This window comes from Poecilia mexicana, unplaced genomic scaffold, assembly GCF_051168715.1.
Source record: "Poecilia mexicana isolate PSO_F unplaced genomic scaffold, ASM5116871v1 scaffold_2, whole genome shotgun sequence".
Classification (NCBI taxonomy): Eukaryota; Metazoa; Chordata; class Actinopteri; order Cyprinodontiformes; family Poeciliidae; genus Poecilia; species Poecilia mexicana.
The window spans coordinates 54862165-54882213 of record NW_028263371.1 but is presented as its reverse complement, the minus strand read 5'-3'; the positions used below and the strand labels follow the sequence as shown (position 1 = coordinate 54882213).

General features: G+C 37.7%; 1 protein-coding gene across 1 annotated transcript; it reads right to left on the bottom strand.

Moving 5' to 3' along the window:
• Nucleotides 1-96: 96 nt before the first annotated feature.
• On the bottom strand, nt 97-6967 carry gtpbp8 (GTP binding protein 8). Its single transcript, XM_014996083.2, has 8 exons — nt 6734-6967; nt 5660-5858; nt 5427-5580; nt 3961-4059; nt 3290-3420; nt 2875-2974; nt 1073-1191; nt 97-302 (listed from the first exon to the last, which is right to left on the bottom strand). Exons 2-8 carry the CDS (start codon nt 5827-5829, stop codon nt 212-214), a joined length of 864 nt encoding a protein of 287 aa, XP_014851569.2. The 5' UTR covers nt 5830-5858; nt 6734-6967; the 3' UTR covers nt 97-211.
• Nucleotides 6968-20049: the final 13082 nt, after the last annotated feature.

Here is a 20049-nt window from a genome sequence, read left to right as displayed (position 1 = left end):
GTGGGTTCTCTACCCACCGCTGATTGTAACTGACAGGACATTAATAAGATTTTAAATTCAAGAAAATGTGAAAAACAATCCATCAAATACCAAACGTAACATTTAAAGATTTTATTAGAAAGAAGCAGCAGCAGACATGTATAATTTATGGACAGATAACAGGAAAAACCCTCTGCACTGATTCCTCTTCAGTGAAACTCTCTGGTGTTTATCAGCTTTTTGAAGTCTCCTTCAGACTGATGCGTCCTGTTACATGAGCAATGAAGCATCTCAGCAGGTGGATTCCCCAATAATTAACAGAGCTGTGAGAAAAGAAAGGAATGAAAAGTTCAGCCTTATTGTTAACTTAAGTCGTTTTCAGGAACTCAGAAGGTGGAACCCTGAAGTGGGTAAGTGCAGCACCAGGACAGTTTATGGTGAACACATACAGTCAGAAAATCTATATTTTGAAAAACACAATTAAATATCCAAAATGAGTGAAATTTATGACCATTATGAATGGAATCTAAGACTTTTATCGCAATAGAAATGTACGAATTCGTCCAGAAAACCAGATTAAGTAATCCTGGTAAGACAAAATTTAAGACTTTTGATTAACATATTTAGGCAAACTTCCTTTTTTAAATTAATTTAAGTCATTTTAAGTCCATAATTTTAGATACATGAATTTAAGACTTTTTAAAGATGCGTGGAAACCCTCATATCCTGGATAGTTCCACCATCTTACCCCCTGCATCATTCAAGCAAACCCTAATGCATCCTGTGACATTTATGAGGCATTATCTGTGCCCTTTGACCTTCTGATTGGCTGTCAGATGCTCCAGTAACTGTCTGATGACAACACTTATTCTACCTGGAGGACATTCCAGACCTGATTCCCCATCGCTGGTCTGCATGTCGACCAAATTACATTCTGCATGTTTATTAAAAATCCAAATGTAAATTTTGCAGAACTGATGAACATCTTTAGTAGTTTTACTAATGTTGCAGCAGCTGAGAAGTGTGTGTGTGTGTGTGTGTGTGTGTGTGTGTGTGTGTGTGTGTGAGAGAGGAGAGAAAGTAAAAGCATCACCTGATCAGAAAAGGCTGGGGGAAGCAGCTGCTGGTCTGAGTTTTAATCACATCCTGCAGATTCAGCAGGTTCGTCAGCAGCGCCCCCTGTCCACATTTGTCTATCTTCGTCACCACCATCTAAACCGAAACACGTTCAGCGCTTTAGACTTTTGAAATCTTCCAAAAAAATACAACATTCGCTCTTCAAAATGAAAAATTAGTCAGGCAATAATAACAGATTAACAATTAAATTAAAAATAATGAAAGTTTGCTGTAAAAACAAAAAATATTTTAACTTTTTAATTAATTACAATTTCCTTCTAAGACAAAATAAGTCCTTGATATTTTTAATAATTCTATTAGCTTTCAGTTATTTGATAACAATATTTTGTGCACTTGCACTGGCTTCCCACTAGATGGCAGAGTATGCAGCGATAAAGTCAATGAAGTCGCCCCAAATACTGCTGTACAATATAGATAACATTTAATTATTGATTATGATTAATATGCATTTTAATTGCATGAATGTTCAACTCCTGACGTATCTGACTAAACCCGGAATCAAAGCGATCTTTTGCAGCTGTAGAGCATAACAAAGTGGCTTCTGAAAAGCTGCCATTAGAAATTGGTGGAGTGAATCTGCAGGAATGATGTTAAAACTCGTTGGCGTCCATATTCTCCATCACTGCTTCGTCTAACTGCGTCCTGCTGCCGACCCAATCTGTCGCAGAGCTTAATAACCCGACAGCGTGAATAATTGAACGCTGACTCCCTCCAGAGTGCCGGTGCTTCGTTTTTCTGTCGCAGCGGGGCGGTTCTGGATGTTTTTAAATAGCTGAGTGGGAACATTCAGCATTAATTCACTGTGGACACGATGAGCATCTGGAAGAAGGACGAGTGGAAGACAGAAAGGAGGGAAAAAGGGGTTACAGCCACATGAAACACTGCAAGGCCCAACATCGGACAGTTCGGACTCCGGTGTTTCCAGAGATGGTCTATGGATATTTATGGATCAGTTCTGGATGCAAATCTTTTATGATCTCTGTATTAGAGTGAAACACAGCTATGTCAGAGTGGAAGAACCAGTCTTGGTTCTGTTGGGCCTCAGCACAGCATTTGACTCTGTTGGCCACAGTTTAAGAGCTGAGTCGGACTCTCTGGACCAGTAATGGACTGGTTTGGGTCTTACATAAGGAACAGGGACTTCTTTCTGTCAACAGGTAACTTCTCATCTGAACGGACTTAAATCTCATGCGGGGCACCACAAGGTTCAATCCTGGGGCCCCTCCTGTTTAATATCTACAAGCTCCCACTAGCTCAGGTTATAACATGTAGTAAGTTACCATAGCTACAGATGACACACAGCTCTACATTACAATATAAACGGGCGACAATGAACACACTGAAGTCGATGTTTAAGCAATAAATGTGTAGAGGTGCCATAACTTTCTCCAGCTGAACAGAAACAAAGCTGAAGTTATTATATTTGGACCTAAAGAGGAGCAATGTAGAGTTTAGAAATTAACAATCAGGCCTGAAATCTGGGTGTAATGGTGAACTCTGACCTGAACCTGCAGAGCCACATAAAGACAGTTACAAAGTCGGCCTTTGATCCATATTAACTGGAATACTGATCAATGTATTTTATATTTTCTTGATGATGGTATTTGATAAAATGTTTATTGCTTGTTTCATAATTGGTTATTGTAATAGGTTTTATGGTTTATGCTGAAATGTGTTTTGCAAATAAACTTATGTTGGAGCTAAATGTTAGATATTTGTTTAATTTAACTCCAAAAGATGAAAACCTGAGATTTTTACCACATAAGGACATCTGGTCTCCTCACACATCTCCAGGGCGATCCGGTCGGCTTTCTGCAGACCAACACTGCCGTCCACCAACAGGAATGTCCTGGCTAGACTGGAAGAAACCAGACATCCGCAAATTCATCACATCACTCACCAGACATAAAATAAAAATACGGCTCTTCACTGATGAATTCTCAAATCACTTCTTTCAGGAAATAAAAAGCAAATCCAAATAAATTCTCACAACATAAACAGCAATGAGCTGCAGCTAAACATGAGAAGCTAAGCAGCACCACCTGGTGGATAAAACCACGAATACCGAGTGAAATAAAATGTCTACCGCAGCAGAGTGAGCAGAAGCAAAGAATAAAAGATCTCAGCTTTGTTTGACACAATACTTGGATGTACATGTTAGACCAGCACTTACTTTTCCCTGGTGTAAAGATAAGGCTCCACCATGTCAACAAAGTCTCTGGGCGCTCTGTGTCCGTAACCCGGCATGTCCACCAAGGTGAACGCTTTGCCCACTTTGAAGAAGTTCATCTTCTTGGTGTGGCCCTGAAGGAGGAGAACAAAATGAAAGCTCAAAATAAGAGGTTCGCTTGATTTTATTACAGCAGCAATTTTTTACTTTAATGTGTTTTTTATGAGTTTTATTTTGGTGTTTTTGTGATGTAAAGCACTTTGAACTGCCTTGTTGCTGAAATGTGCTAATAAACTTGGTTGATTGACTGATGGATTAAAAACATTGGCAGTTCATGATTGAAACAATGACACTGTTGACAGGATAACCACTGTGTGTTTTTTTTAAAAAGCTTTCTGTGAAATAAAATATGACAAATTTAGACCTTTATATTATGGAAAGATGGTCGACCCTCCGGATTCAAGAGAAAACTCTGGTTTTTAAGAAAATGTCCGCTTAGCAAGTAATCATTTGATTAATTAGCAGATCGATACTTTGCATTAGTTCAGAGTCAAATGATCAACCTTGTAATTCTCAGCAGTGACAGTTTATTGCCAGACAGAAGTAATCAACCTGTCTGAACGAAACAAAGGGAAGCTGAAAGGTTCAGGGTGAAGTTTCTCCGACGTACTCACTGGAGTTTTGGAGACTCGGACTTCCACCTCCGGAGTCAGGGAAAACAGAGCTTTGATGAGCGACGACTTCCCCACGTTGCTCCTGCCGATGAAACACACCTGAAAACACAAACTGAGGTAAATCACTTCAACTCTGTGCTGAATCCCAACAATGCTCCCATCAGACTCATCCGTCTCGCCGACAGCTGGCAGACGGATGGAGCGGGAACCGACCCGGCATGCTGTCCGGTCTGAACGGTGCTAAATCTGCACATTTATCACCAGCTGCCTGCGCCTGCTTACTAATGCATGAGGCTGCAGCGACTGGAGAGATATTATGGTAGATTTTTACAGACTTGCTCTATATTTCAAGAGGATAGGGGGACGTTTCGCTCTTCTTTTCTTCGGCCGTCCATCTACGCTGGTTTCCATTCTCTAACATAATCTGCAGTTTCATTGATTTTATATAAAAAAAATTTATTTACTGGATTCAATAAGAAAAAGAAATCCTGGAACTGGATTATTATTATAAGACAGGCTGAAAGTCGCATCAGTAACTGGTGTAAAAATATCTCCACTAATCACAACGTTAAAATGTGACCAAAATACGATTTTTTTGTTTTTACTGAAATGTGCGACGGCATATTACAGCCGCTCTATATCTAAAAAAAAGAGACATTTTTGCAAAAATGTCTCAGGAATTTTCTAAAACAACAGGGAAATTTCTGAGTTTGAAAAGTTGAAAATTTGCTAGAAAAACTCCAAAATTTTTGAGAACAAAATCTTCGAGAAAAAACAGAAATTTCTGAATTTGGAAAGACAAAAAAATTATATTAGAAAAATCTGAAGTTTTTAGATTAATCTTAGAAATGAAATGTTCTAGAAAAAACTTTTCTGAGTTTCAACAGTTGAACATTTTTAAAAAATATTTTCTCAAATTTGTGAAATTCATCTCAAAATTTGAGTTTTTCTAACAGATTTTAGTCTTTTAAAACTCATAAATGTTCAGGGTTTTTTCCCCAAGAATGTCTGAGATTAATCTCAGAATTTGAGTTTTTTGGCAGAAACTTTAGAAGCTGCAGTTTCCGAGCTTCTGCCTCACAGAGCAGCCATCCCTACAAATCCCCCACTCAGCGCCTGTAGACTAGCCAGCAGCAATTAGCAAACACAAGGTGCAACTGTGCATCTGCTAATCTCTTTATACGAGCTAAAAACGTTCTTGAAGAGGAGTGATATGACGACTTCCTGAAGGCGGAGTTTTAGAAAACGCAGAAGTTTTTAAAGAGACAGACACCCAATTTCAAGGTGTTAAATTAGGAAGTAAAATTTCTTTTAAGTCATATTTGATATATACAGCATTTTTATAACAACTGAAGGTAACACAGTTACTTGATTAGGCTATAAGATGGCACTATGTGCTTAGAAAACACATAATGCTGCTCCGATAAAGGTTGATAGAGTTAAAAACGCTGAGGCGGCGTGCCAACCTCTGGCTGTTTCAGAGCGGGAACGTGGTCCATCCTCTCTGCAGAGACATAGTAATCGATCCGGTGAGACGGTGAAGAACAGAAGAGCTTCTCTGCCTCCATCATGTCCTCCACAGAGGGATGAAACAGCTGAAATGGCATCCTGTCCACTGACCTGAAAAATGACTCTGATTAACAAACATCACCCAGCAGAAAGTTTGGGTTGAATGTATCACAGAAAATCATCCCAGCACCTGTCCAGGAACGCCTCCAGGCCGCTGAAGGGGTACAGCAGGCTCTGCATCTTCTTAGGAGGAAGTGAGGTTGCTTTTCGAAGTGAGGACAGTTTGTGGACGTGTCGACTGGCGAGGTGAACTGGAGCTCTGGACCGAAGCCGCAGAGCGACCTGGAGACACAACGTCATCCTTAGCTGACCTCAGATCTGCCTGCAAGCTGAGGAAACACACACAGATCAGTGTTTACAAGTCAGTCACAATAAAAGTCAGGCTCAAATTTAGTATTTGATGCTATTAGTACATTTTTATTAAACAATCAAAGTGTCTTTCCTCATCACATCCAAGCAAAAATAAGTAGAATATTTAAACCACCCAGATTCTGCTAGACTTTAATTTCTCCAACAATAATCAATCAACTAAATTAACTGACATTTCTTTGAAGACTTTGAACATTATTAACTCCAGCGTCAGGTGATCTGATGTTTAGATTTACACCTGCTAACTGTGTCTATTTCCTGGTTCTGAGACTCTTCTGACACAAAATAATGCTATTTTTTTATAAGATTACAGATCTACATTTTTTTTTACAAATGATTTTCATAAGTGCCATTATTAGGTTCAGTCCTTATCATACATGGAAAATATCCCCTTTTTTCTGAATTGTGTGTTATTTTAGCCAGACAGTAGCAGAAAGTTTCAGTAACACTGATTACAGTGAAAAAAATTAGGACGTTGTAATTTCTGATAAATTTAATATCTACCTGAATAGATTATGTAATTATCTTGAAAATCTAGTATATTTTTGTCGATTTTAAGGTTTAATTTTACCCTGATTTCACACAAACACGTCTATAAGTGACTAATTAGTTAATTAGTAAATTTCTACGCCACGTGTTTAAACTATAGCACCGTTACATTTTTAAAAGCTTCTCTCATCTTTTATTGTTCTGTTAGATCTCCTTTATTCTAACATAGCAATGTCAGAATAACATAATAACAGAAAACAACAACAAAAACCCCACCATTAAATCCCTTATTCGAACAGTTTGGTAACAAAACACAGATAATATACACATCGAAGCAAAAACTTACGGCTGAAAGCCTTTGTTCCATAAAAAGATAAACTCTCTTATCGATATTTGTCCCTCTTTATGTCATGATTCAATAACAACAACAAAAAAAGAACAAAAATGTTTTTATAGCATGTAGTTTTCACTCTTCCTGCCATAACTGCTCCATGTTTACAAATGACTCTTCTTCGTCGCTTATTGGCCGGTATCCCCTTACCGCCACCTACTGGTCCAAAGTGATAACGCACCTTAAAGAAAGTTAAATCCCCGTGAAAAACCGATTTCAAGTAACCAGCTAAAAAAGAGAAAAAGCAAAAAGCAAAAAGCAAAATAAATAATAATAATAATAATAATAATAATAATAATAATAATAATAATAATAATAATAATAAATTAATAAATAAATAAAATTAAATAGATACATCACTCAATCTTACCTTAATTAAATGAGTTTTCTTGTCTCAAAATTTCTGCTGATTCTAATACATAGTTTTTATCATCTTAAAACATATCAGCTCTATTTCTAAAGCATAGAGTATATGATTTTAGTAGCTGTTTAACAAGAATGTCTAATTTATAGCATCACAATTTGTATAGGACAGAATAGAAACAGCTTTTATTGCCCCACAAAGGGGATATTTAACAGCAGCAACAGATATAAAAGTTCAGACAAAAAGATCCTGTGTTAAAAACAATATATATAAAAAATAATATTAACAAGAATATATATGGTACAAGATTGACATGTTTTACAATGTCTTGCTAAAGTAGTTATAACTGTTTTGTCATATTATAAACACATTCAATTTATTTGGCTTTTGTGTGTCACAGTGAAAGAAAACAATGGAAACATGTGAAATAAAAGACAAAGGAATTTGAAAAGTGCGGTGTGCACCAAATCCAGTGTTTGTTGGGAAAAAGTTTCACATTCCAGCAGGAAAATGACCCTAAACATCCAACCAAAGCTACACTGGAATGGTTTACGCCCAAGTTTATTCAGATGTCTAGTCAAAGTCCAGACCTGAGCTTGAAATCTTTTGTAAATTTTTTTATTAAGGAACACTTCAAGTCTAGTTTTAAAAGTAGACACCAAAATGACATCAAGGTTCTCCACATTTGTAAATTAATCCCTATTACTTTTTATTAGTGCAGTCTGACATTAACTCGGAGGCAGATAAGGTTTTTCTGACTCTTATGGAAGAGGAATAGTGCCATAATTTTTTTTAAAAAACTTAAATCTCCATTTCTGACTTCTCACTTTTGATATCAGAATTTTGACTTTCTCTCAGAATTGTGAAAATTTTCTTAGAATTTTGGCATTTTTTTCTCAGTATTATGATTTTTTCCCCCTCAGAATAAAAACATTTTTCTTAGAATTTTATAATTTTCTTCTCAGAATTCAGAATTTAAACTTTGACTTTTTCCTCAGAATTCTGACTTTAATCTCAGAATTCTGTTTTCTCAGCACAAGGGGTGAAAACTAGAAAAATCCATGTTCTGAAAAAAGGACACAAGATTGTTTTAAAATAAATATAAGAATATCTTTAGAAAACACACAGAAGCTGAGTGTCTTTGAGTCATGATGCTTTTTTAAATCTATTTTTTTAAGCACATATTCTTTTAAAGAAATATGAGGGAAAAAGCAAACTTGCTTACAGATTTTTCCCACCTGTCTCTCATGTATTTAGCCAAAATGAGACCAAGTGATGAAATCTTTGCTCTAATCTAACATGGCGTGGGTCTTTAGAGCCTAATCTACGATGGGAGTCCTCTTTTAGATCCCGCTCCATCCTTCATGTTGATGCATGGCTGCAGGAGCGGGCAGAAGCATTCCGGCCATCCCGTTTTCTGGAACGTGAGCCGCTCCCATCCTGGGGAAAGGTACTGCCCCGTCCCAGACGGCCTCCATCACCCGCTCTCTGGGGATTATAGAGGATTATAACGCTGACGTGGAAGAGGAGGGCCCCAAAGAAACGTCTCCATAAATCTGGTTATAGGAGGTGGCAGAGATAGGAGCAGCTGCTGACGTCCTTCCTCCTCTGGATTCCTTCACTCTGAATCTACCAGAAAAATTATCATTTTCAACAATAATTCCCTCCTTCTGACTCATTTTCTCCCAAGCATCGTTATTATTTTCTCTTAATATCCATCCTGTTTTATCAATAGATGGTGCAGATTTTAAAGCAGGGGTGCTCAACGTGCGGCTCAGGGGCCATTTGTGGCCCTCAGAATATGTTGATCACATCTTAAGAATTGGTTTGCAAGTTAAAAATAATGTTAGGACAAAATTTTCCTTTATGCAAGACATTTAAAGGAGATAAAATGCAAATCACAAAGTATTCATCTTGATTTTTGCTTTAATTTAATTTACTTTTAAATCATAACAGAGAACAAAAACCTCCAGTGACTTTTACTAAAATACAGATTTAATATATTAAACTTCACAGACTAAAGCAAAAGTGAGAAAATCCTGTTTTTGTTGCTGGAAAGACAAAAAAAGGAAGATCGAGAAAAACATAATCAACCTGAAAACTTTAGAAAATAGTTTGCCTGTTTACAATAATTTATGCATCACTTGTCTACAGAAATCTGAGTGCTTTGCTTATTTCATTAAAATATTGTGGGAGGATTAGGTGCATACTAATATAAAAAAATAATTAAAAAAATAAAATTTCTGAGAATAAACTCAAACTAACATGAGAATAAAGTTATAATAACTTTATTCTCATAAATAAAGCCATAGACTTTATTTATGACTTTACTCTCATAATTTAATTTTTTACAGGCTTATTTTTTTACTTCTGTTAAAACAAATACATTTTTTAACTAGAATGAAATTGAAATAATGAGAATAAGATCAAAATGAAATGAGAATTAAGTCATAATATTATTAGAATAAAGATGTAGTATTTTTGACTTTATTCTCATCATTTTAATATTTAATGCACAATTTTTTTAACATTAATATTCTTAGTGTGGCTCGTGATTTAGCTGTTACAGACAAAAAAAATACATAATTTTTGCAATTATAATTAAATTATAATCGCAAAAATTATGTATTTTAGAAACACAAAAAGTTTCTAAAATAATTTCATCTTGACATTTTTTGGCCTCCAGACCAAAAAATTTGAACGTCACAGTTTTAACAGATATAACTGATGTAATTCGTAAAAACGTCCACATGGTGGCGGTGCAGCCCACTAAAAACATTCCCGATGCATTGAATATCCGCCTTCAGAACTTTGTGCCAGTTCCTCCTGCTGCTCCGCTTTTATGACCTGAAGTGATTCATGGTATGTTCACTGAACAAATTAATTCACAGATAAGCTGTTGCAGCTCTCATATCCTTTGGAAACACAGTCACACCGAACGGCATTATGTCTCACCATATGACATTTTCATCAGTTAAGCTAATTTATTAGTAAACTACGAGCAGCTAGCCGGTAGTTAGCTCATAATTAGCCATATAGCAACGATTATTTTTAAGAATTAATAAGTGAACTCTGTAAGAAGTGTCAAATTTTGATTTAAATAAAGCCACACAAAACATTGAGCACTATCGGTGGTGTTGGATTCAAAAGTTTTTTGTCAAAAATAAAAAAGATGAGAATATAAAACAGTTATTGTTGGTCCTTTTTGTCCTCGGGATGTCCAAATTATTGGTATTTTATAATATTTAATAGTGTCACACAGCATGCAGAATTGGTTAGTAACAAGTTACATTTACTCAATAACATTTACTTGAGTTACTTTTTAAAAGTATTTTTAGGAGTATTTTTAAGTAACTTTTTTCTTGAAGTATCGCTACTCATATTCAGTTTTATAAGTTTTTGAAAGAAACTTGCTTGGAAAATGTTTCTTTTGTCTGACTTAGTTATTTATTTTTTAAACTATTTTAATTTTTGTCTTTAAAATACCAAAATTCACACTTAACTATATTTTAGTAAATGTCGTGTAATTTTTAAATATTAAGTTATTGATCATTAGATCAGTCACTAAGTACTTAAGTACACTTTTTACCAAATACTTTTTTACTCGAGTAATTTCTTGGACGGCTGCTTTTTACTTTAACTTGAGTAAAAATATGTAAGTACTTTTACTTGATTACAGTTTTTGGTATTCTGCCCACCTCTGACAACCATTTTGCACACAAAGTGTAATTTAGTCAGAACTTGTTTAGACATCAACACTTCATATGGCTTTTGGTGATACCATATTAATTTATATGCATTGGAAAACTGTCAAATATTTAAAAGCTATTTGGAAAATAATCTGTTTCCTGTGCTGGACATGTCACTCCATATGACACTTGTGATGTTTGGAGCTAAACACATTTTGGGTATTATTGTCAGAGGAACAACATTTAATATATATGTAAAAAAAACACTTTTAACAGTTTTGTCAACTAGAAAACATGTGGCTCAGATGAAGTGACATGTTCGAATGAAACCAGGGGAGCAGAAAGAAAGCAGTAGAGGTGATTTAGCAAATTAAAGTCTTTGAGCTACATTAGTTTCCCCGTTTTTATTGTCTGACAGCAGGGGGAACCTGCAGCTTTTTTCTTCTCTGTCTACTGTTTACGAGGCTTTTAGCACCACAGGAGCACGGATGAAACCTTTAAACCCCCACGTCAGCGAGGTTTTTAAAAGGCACTTGTGTGAGAAACGAGACAGTGAGGGATTTATGGCCGGGCAGATAAATGAGGGACAGGAAGGAGGCGGAGGGCGGCCGTACATGGGAGCTCTCCCACGACTCCAGCAGCCCATCCTTCACCGTGAGCCGCGGGATCAAATGCCAAACCGATCAATCGTCCAGCAAGCAGACATCTGCAGCACGGGCCGTGATGGCATTTACCTCCGCAGGGGGGCATATTGATAAAATAAGAAGAGATATCAGCCCCGCGAACAAGCTGCACAGCATTAAGCATCATCTCCATCTTTGTTTTTGTTGCTTTTCTCTTCGCTTTTCATTGTGGGATTCACTCTCTTTCAAAAAACAAGAAATGAATTAAAAGTTTAAAAAAAATAATTTAATATTTATACATGACATCATCAGAGGAACCAAATTGTAAATTAGGTGGAATTTTTGGTATTTTAAGGAAAAAAAATTGACAATAATTCACAGAATCAGGCAAAAGTAAAATAAATAAATAAATTTGAAATAATATTGATTCGATATAAACCTTATGAATCTTCAACAGAAACTGCAGTGTGTCTGTCTGGTGAATTCTGGTTAAAACATGTTTGTGTTTCACTCAGTGGGCAGAAAATCAATTATACTAAAGTAAAAGTAGAGATATGTCACAATAAAACTACTCAAGTACGTAAAAAAACTCCTAAAAGTAATTATTTTAGTAAATGTAACTATCTACCCAACTCTGGTTGTTCCAGATTTCACCATGTCAGACTCTGTAAATCTGAAAACCTTTGGTTTGATTTGAGTCTAAAATCTCTGGGATCAGACGTTTTTTTAAAAGAACAAATGTTTTTAAAAGCCGTCCAGCTGCTGCCACCCACACATGCCTCCACAAAAGCATCAACGATGATAATCAGCGAATCATCACAGCGCTGGACCTGTGTGACCTTCTGAACCATTAAGCAGTTCATTTACATGCTAACCAGCGATGCGCTGCTCCACCCCCCCCGCCCAGCCTCTGATGCCTCCCCCCGCCGCCTGACAGCCCCACAATGACCCCCGCCCTCCGCCCCGCTCCTCCCTTTCTGTTGGCCCTGCAGGATGAAGTGCAGAGGAGTTTATCAAGCCGAGAGGTCGACCCGTCAGCGCGCCTCACGCAGACACCCCGGCCTGTCACGCTCGCTGGCCGGCAGGACGACCGGAGTCTGAGGCCGGATTGGTTCTGCAGTCCATCTGGCTGAGCTGAAGGCTGTCAGGAGCTACACCTGTGGAAAACATCCTCCGTCTCTGCAGCACAAAAACACCAAATCCTGACAACTAGTTCTCTACTGCAAACATCTCAGTTCAGTGGGCCAAGATATAGGAGCTTGTTTTAAGCAAATAATCCATTAATATTGATGAGGAAATAATGGTTCCACTGGCAGATTATTTCACTTATAATATGGGAAAAATGTCATATTATATGTGAATTAATCTGCTGGTGGATCTAGGAATTTTAAATCTATATTCAATTGACCTAAAACGAGCTTCAATATCTTGCTCAAAAGTTACATGTAAACTATTTTTGTCGTATTTCAAAATGTTTTCACTAAGAATTAGACCAAAAATACTTGGTAAAATTTGGTGTTTTTGCAGTGGAGGGCACCCTGCCGTTTCACACTGTAAAAAGTCAAAATCTTACCAAGTATTATGGTCCAGTTTCTAATGGAAATAAGCTGACAGTGGAGCTAGTAGTTTTACATCAATATTAAGGAATCATTGACTTAAAAGAAACTCTTCTATCTAGCTGAAAAGTTACTTTTAAGTCAGTTTTTATCTTGTTTTAAGTGTAAGATATTTCCATTAAACTATACCAAAAATACTTGATAAAATTTGATGTTTTTACAGTGTAGGGACCGTTCCTTCATCCCATCCTGCAAAATCACCAAATATTACAAATAATTTACAGTTCAAACATCTCAGTTCAATTGAAATAAGACAAAAATAACTTAAAATCAACTTTTCAGCAGATAACTGAGCTTGTTTTAAGTTAATATTGATGAGAAAGTCCATTGTTTGATTATTTCACATACGATATTTTTTCCATCTTATAAGTGAAACAATTTACCAGCAGAATTATAATTTTTCATCACTCAAAGCTTTTTTGCATAGATGAAGTTTTGGAGTTCACCTTTTCATCTTAATCATACTAAAACTAAATTTTGTGACAAATAAAAAAGTGGATTAGTTAATTTCTGCTGTTTGTGGCACAATGCATTGTGGGATACCTTTCTGGACAATCCCCTCTCTCACATGAACTAAGGTTAATTTTTAAAACTTTTGGACCTCAAAAGGGCGTCAACTTATTTAAATCAAGTGTAAAAAATTAGATAAATCCCAAAAATTCACCAGATCAAGTTTATTTGAGTGTTACCAAACCTTAACCAAAGTAAAGTTATTTTCACTCATCCTTTTTAATTAAATAAAATGTTACAATTTACAGTGAAGCTGCAGCTGGAACTCAAACATACGTCAAAGTTGGAAAGCGGCTTTGCAGCTTTTAATGAGACATGCGAGCAGCATAAATCAGGAGCTGGTCTCACCGTTCTCCGTTCTTCTGCTCTTCCTTAAGCATCTCCCATGAATACAGCATAAATATTTTGGCAGGTGCCTCTTGGAGGGACATTACAGCACAAGCACTGAGGGATATCGATTTTCCTTTTAACAGCCAAGAACCTTGGCTTCGAGTGGCATCAATACGTGGAGGAAGAGGAGGGAGAGCAGGGAGGGATGACCTTGAGTCAGGAAGCAATCTGGATAAACAAGACAGCGGGAAGAAAACAAAACTCTGAGGCCAACATGGTGGAGAAACCCAGGGGTCACAACACGGAATAAAAATGGACGGTGGAATCTGCAGAAAAAATAAAAACACAATATCCTGTGATTGAAATTTAATCTATACTGTACACTGTCTTTTAAATTAATATATTTATTTTGGTTTATTTACTTCCCCCCCCTTGAAAGTCTGTGCCAAAAAAAATCAACCTATTTAATTGAAACCTACCAATTTTCACAAAAGTATTGGTCAAATTATTTAAACAATATTTAGCAAAATACACAGAAAGTCACTAAATAAATAAATTAAGTATTTTTGAATTAACTTGAATTGAAATCTTATGGAATTTTATATAATTTATTGAGTTTAGAAGAAATTTTCAAAATTTAGTTTAATCAAATAGTAGTGCTGGACATATGGCTGAAAAACTTCACAATATAAACATTTCTTATCAGTCAATATCAATAACTACTGATTAGTTTTTTGTTTTAAATATGAAATTTTTGTTTATTTTTAAGCAGTTATGAGGAGCAGAGGCGAAACCTTAAACTGCTGCTGTGGAAGTTACTCAGCAGGTCGTTGCTAGGTAACCAAAGTTACTCAGCAGGTTGTTGCTAGGTAACTAAAGAATGAGTCAGTTGATTCCACCAACCTAGCTTAGCTCACTGTGAGAGACTGAGCAGCTAAAGTCTTTCCTCTGCCTACGTCTCCCAGAATGCTGTGCAGTTCTGTATCGGAGTTCATGAATATCTCAGATATTGAAATTTGAATATTCTATCAGATTTATTATCTAATGATATTGATAAAGAAAAGGGGATTGAAAATTACTGAAAAAGTTATGAAACACCAGAAAGAAGAAAGAAATGAACGTAGAAAGTTAAAACAAATTATGCAGGACAACCAAGAAGAATTGGAAACAGTGGAAATGACGCGTAGAGATAAATTCACTGAAAAATGAAATTTACCTTGAGAATATTTGAGAAGGAAAAACATTCAAAGAAGCCACTGAGTTAGAAAAACAGAAAGATGTACAACTATTTAGTTTGGGATTTTCTTAGAGAATCTGATGGTTTGAGTAGAGAACCTCTCATTCCATGTGGTTGTGGTCACGGTTCACACAGTTTGGGATTTATTTTATCGTTTATGTTTCCTCACTGTTGGGGAAGATCCCTGACAGATAACAGAAATCATAAAAAGTAATCCTCCTCATTTACTGCCTTCAAAGAGGAGGTGAACAGGAACGTAAAGGAGGTTCATAAAGCGAAACCTTCAACACACCAGCAACAATAAATTCAAGTGTAAAACATTTTTCACCCCAGGAGTGGAGGTCCCAGCAAAACTCACAGAAACAGAAATATCATACAAACGCGAATGCCAATTGCACCGGAGACCATTCCAAAAGCAGGAAGTGAGCTACAGCAGGGCATTCTGGGTAAATACAAGCAAAACAAATAGTCTGTTCCAGAAGCACGAGCCGTACCAGCTAATTTGCTCATGTGCTAAAAGAAATACTTCTAGAAAGGGTATTTTTGTTCCCTTCTTCTTTTTGGATGTCATTTTAATTATAAAAATATATGACATAAAGTGAATCATAAGAAATAAAGACAAAAACAGTTTAACTGCATTTAGCAAGAAAATCAAGAGCATATGCTGGTGTACAATAACCAAACGAGTGAAAAAACAGATTCGTAAATTAGTGAACACTGAATTATGATTAGAAAGATAAAGGTATTTTTTGTCCACCAGAGGGCACATTGACTGTTTGCTACAAGCTAACAGTATGTTGTTAGCTAGTAGCTAGACTAGACAATATGAGATATATGCTAACAGTTCTGTGAGTCCAACACACAATTCTACTGCTAATCTTTGAACTAATTATGGCAATTATTATTCATTAAGATAATTTTAACATTGTCTAGGTCAATAGGTTCTCTTATAACAGGTAATATTTTAATGCATATAAATAAACGGTACAGATCATGCAGTTACACACGCAAATCTAGAGCTAGCACGAGAAATAACTGGTGGTCTTTTACCAAAGACAAAAGAGAAATCCTACAACCGCTAAAATCTGACCCCACCCCATTTTTGTTTACATTTTGTGACAAAAGCATTTTTCATGTCATTTCCTCCAGTGGTTTTTGGTGCAGCGCCCCCACAGGCGAGGAGGGGAACACATTTTTCAAAATGTTTTGATTGTTAAACACAGTGCAGAGTGAAAGAGAACCGCGCCAGCCGCAAATGAAATAAATGTTTCAATCTTGGTCCCCAGTCAAACTGAATCTACCGGACTATCAGGTGTGAAAACTCCCTAAAAATAAGACTATTTGATAAAAGCTGGTTTTGAACTTCTGGAACTTGAGAAATGACCTCGGGTTCAGAGACAGTTGAACCATTTAACCCGGTCCAAAAACTGTCTGCAACAGTTTTAAAAGACGAGCCTGAAAGCTGCGTTGTGTCTGCAGCTCTAGATGACCTAAATGTACACACTTCCAGACTTCTTATCCCCTTCATGTGAGCTTGTTTCTTCATCAGCGTGGCGCTGAAACGCGAGCGCAGCGGCGTGCGTTCACGCCCGTCCTCCGCTGGTTATCAGCTCAGCAGCTGTGGGAGGTAAACTTCAGATTTATTAGGTCAGGTTTGAGGATTAAGACCGCTCCGAACCACTGCCACTTCCAGCGCCGTCGTTCCTCTGCTGCTCCCTCTCTCACACACACACACACACACACACACACACACACACACACACACACACACACACACACACACACACACACACACTTTCACTCACAATCCCCTTTGTGTTTCTGTCTTTCTCTCTTTCATTCCACAGAGATGATTTATTTTGTTCCTCCCTTCTCCTCCTGCAGTCTTCATCCGCCCTCGAGGTCAGCGCCGAGCTCCATCACTCTGTCTGGATTCTTAATCCCCACACTGGAGACGCCCGTGCCAATACAGAAGAATAACAGATTAAAAAACACATCTCGGGCCCCCGAATGTCTCCCGTTTCTCTCCCTCTCCTCTGTCCTCACAACAGATAAGTGGAAAAATAAACTCGGGGAGGCTAAGCCGAAGTGGAGAGGCAAGTCATCGACCCGGGGATGACAGAGAAGCTTCCAGCGCAGTGGTTAATGAAGGTGATGCAGCAAAGCAAGGCCCTCTGCAGAGACTCCTTCCTCTGAGTTATAACACCAAAGCTTTGTGAGGCGACCTGAATGCAAGCAGGATACTTTCCACTTGGCTGCAATTGTCTAAGAAAGAAATATGGCTGACCCTGAGGCTTAAATATAAGCAGCAGCAAGAAACCAAAAGGAGGTTTATTGTTAACTTGTCCTCTGAAGTCAATGGAAGTATTATGGGTGATGTACACAGAGAACAAAAGGGAGGAAAGAAAAAAAAATATCTTCAAACTGTAACGATTACATTCTCAGAGAAGCACTGATCCAAGACCAGCTTTCTGTAGCTTCTCCTGGTGTCTGCATGGCTTTACAGCCCAACCAGCAACCTTCAATAAAACCTTCTGCAGGCCTTTGTGAGGAGACAAAGCAGGGGGTGTGGGACAACTACAGGGGGGATAATGGCTGTGTCAGTTTCAGACTGCTGTCCTCATAAAAGCGGAACCAGGAGGAGACCGAAGAATGTGGATATGTGTGTGTATACACACACACACACACACACACCCCCACACACACACGCACACACACACACACACACAGGCAGGCAGGCATGGTGTTGTCAATATGGCAGCTTTTCTACTGCACCGCCCTTGACATTCCAACCCAAGGGGAATCATGTCCTTTACTGTTCAAAAATCAGTCATTTTGAAATTATTCTGAGGCTTATGTGGAAAATTCTGCTTTCAACCTTCAGTTTTAATCAGAAATGAGTCAATTAATCACTCTGCTATGACTTACTGTACTTCTAAAATAAGTCAAATAAAACATATGGCCCAGCAGACTCTGAATAAATATCTAACTTTACAGTTAAATACAGCAAAATATGAAAAAAGTCCAATTCAATCATGTTTTTGTCGTTCATATTAATGAACGTTTATCAAGGAGTTCCACAAGGCTGTATTGTTGGTCCCTTTCAGAAACCGAACGAGGAAGAGCCTGAAGAATGTAAATATCTGTATACACACACCCACACACACATACACACACCCACACACACACACACGCACACCCACGCACACACGCACACAGGCTGAATCATGTCCTTTACTGTTCAAAAATCTGTTATTTTAAATGTAATCAGAGGTTACGTGGTTCAGTTTTAATCAGAAATGCAGACTAATAACTCCATTAATTATTCTTACTGTGCTTCTAAAATACTTCAATTAAAACATATGACCCAGTAGAGTCCAAATAAATTTCTATTACTGTAAACTATTGCACAATATGAGAAAATTTCCCATTTAAGCAAGTTTCTCATCCACATGAATAAATATTTAACCATGGAGTTCCACATGGCTCTGTTGTTGGTCACCAGAAAAACTTGGAATTTATTTCCCCTTTTTGAAAAAAATAACAGTTGGATTTCCTAAACTTTTGCTCAACAAATTAAACTTTTAACACATTATTTTTACCAGTATGCAGATAGGGTGTTGTAATTTCATATTTATTACAGCTAATATACCTACAGATAAAGATGAAAACAGTTAGTTAAACTCTTAAATCACATCAAGTCAGGCCTGAATTTAAACCTTCTTAGTAAAAACATCCATTTGCCAGTAAATACTGATACCTAGGGGGAATTTAAAGGGACAGTCATGTTTTTGGGTTGTAGGAGAAAGCTGAAAACATGAAAACGCCACTCAGAACAGCCTTGAGGTCGAGTTTTATGGATGAAAGGATGATCATCGTCCTTCCTCCTCCTCTCCTCTGCCACATCCCATCTCAAAGAACATCTTAAGACCCTGAGAACGAGTCATCTGCCCCCCCAGCGGCTTCTCCTCTGCTCCAAACAGCCTCTGATGGCTCATCGAGACCCGCTGGACTCTGACAGCACAATGTGCGCTACTGGCTATCGGCGCCCCGGCCGCCCACATGGGGCCCTTCAGCCCCGTCAGAGGAGCAGGTGGGGGCCAGTGCTGCGCGATGAGGTCATCGGTGTGGGAGACAATGAGGAGGCAAAGGGGAGGAGAGAAAGATACGCAGGAGGAGCAGAGGTGAAAAACTGTTTAGATATTCCTAAAAATGAAGATGGAGGAATTTCTCCAAGATGTAAAGAGAGAAGCAGTAGATAAAACTTTGTCTATACTCTGCTAATGACGAAAAAAGACAATTTTGCGATTGTGGTGTTTACATTCAATAAGAAATATAATTAAAATCACATCACATGACAAGTTGTTAAACCTGGCCTGGAAGGTGAAGACCACAGTGGTGCCTGTGGTCATCGGGGCCCTCGGGGCAGTCACCCCCAAACTGGAGCAGTGGCTCAAACAGATCCCAGGAACAACATCAGACATCTCAGTCCAGAAATGTTCAGTTCTAGGCACAGCCAAGATACTGCGCAGAACCCTGAAGCTCCCAGGCCTCTGGTAGAGGACCCGAGCTCAGAGGATGAGAGAGAGAGAGAGAGAGAGAGAGAGAGAGAGAGAGAGAGAGAGAGAGAGAGAGAGACCACCCGCGGAGGGTGAGAAGGGGATTTTAATTTTTATTTTTTACATACGTTTTCATCAAAACAAACTCCTATATATTGCTGAAAAGTTACGTGTAAGTTAGTTTAGTTACTTGCACTAAAAACTAGACCAAAATACTTGGAACGATTTTATGTTTTTTTGTGTGTGTTTTTGCAGTGTGCTGGTCAGGATTGAAAGAGATGTGACGGTAAAATGACGGAGCAATAGGGACCTGACACATCTGCTGCTCTCAGGATGCAGATAT

What these genes read in the sequence shown, in the direction of transcription:
- gtpbp8 (XM_014996083.2), bottom strand. Translation starts at nt 5,829, where the DNA reads ATGACGTTGTGTCTCCAGGTCGCTCTGCGGCTTCGGTCCAGAGCTCCA. An exon ending in CCGCTCTGAAACAGCCAGAG is followed by an intron (nt 4,060 to 5,426) that starts GTTGGCACGCCG and finishes TTGTGTTTTCAG; the next exon opens with GTGTGTTTCATCGGCAGGAG. An exon ending in AGACCAGATGTCCTTATGTG is followed by an intron (nt 1,192 to 2,874) that starts GTAAAAATCTCA and finishes GTTTCGGTTTAG; the next exon opens with ATGGTGGTGACGAAGATAGA.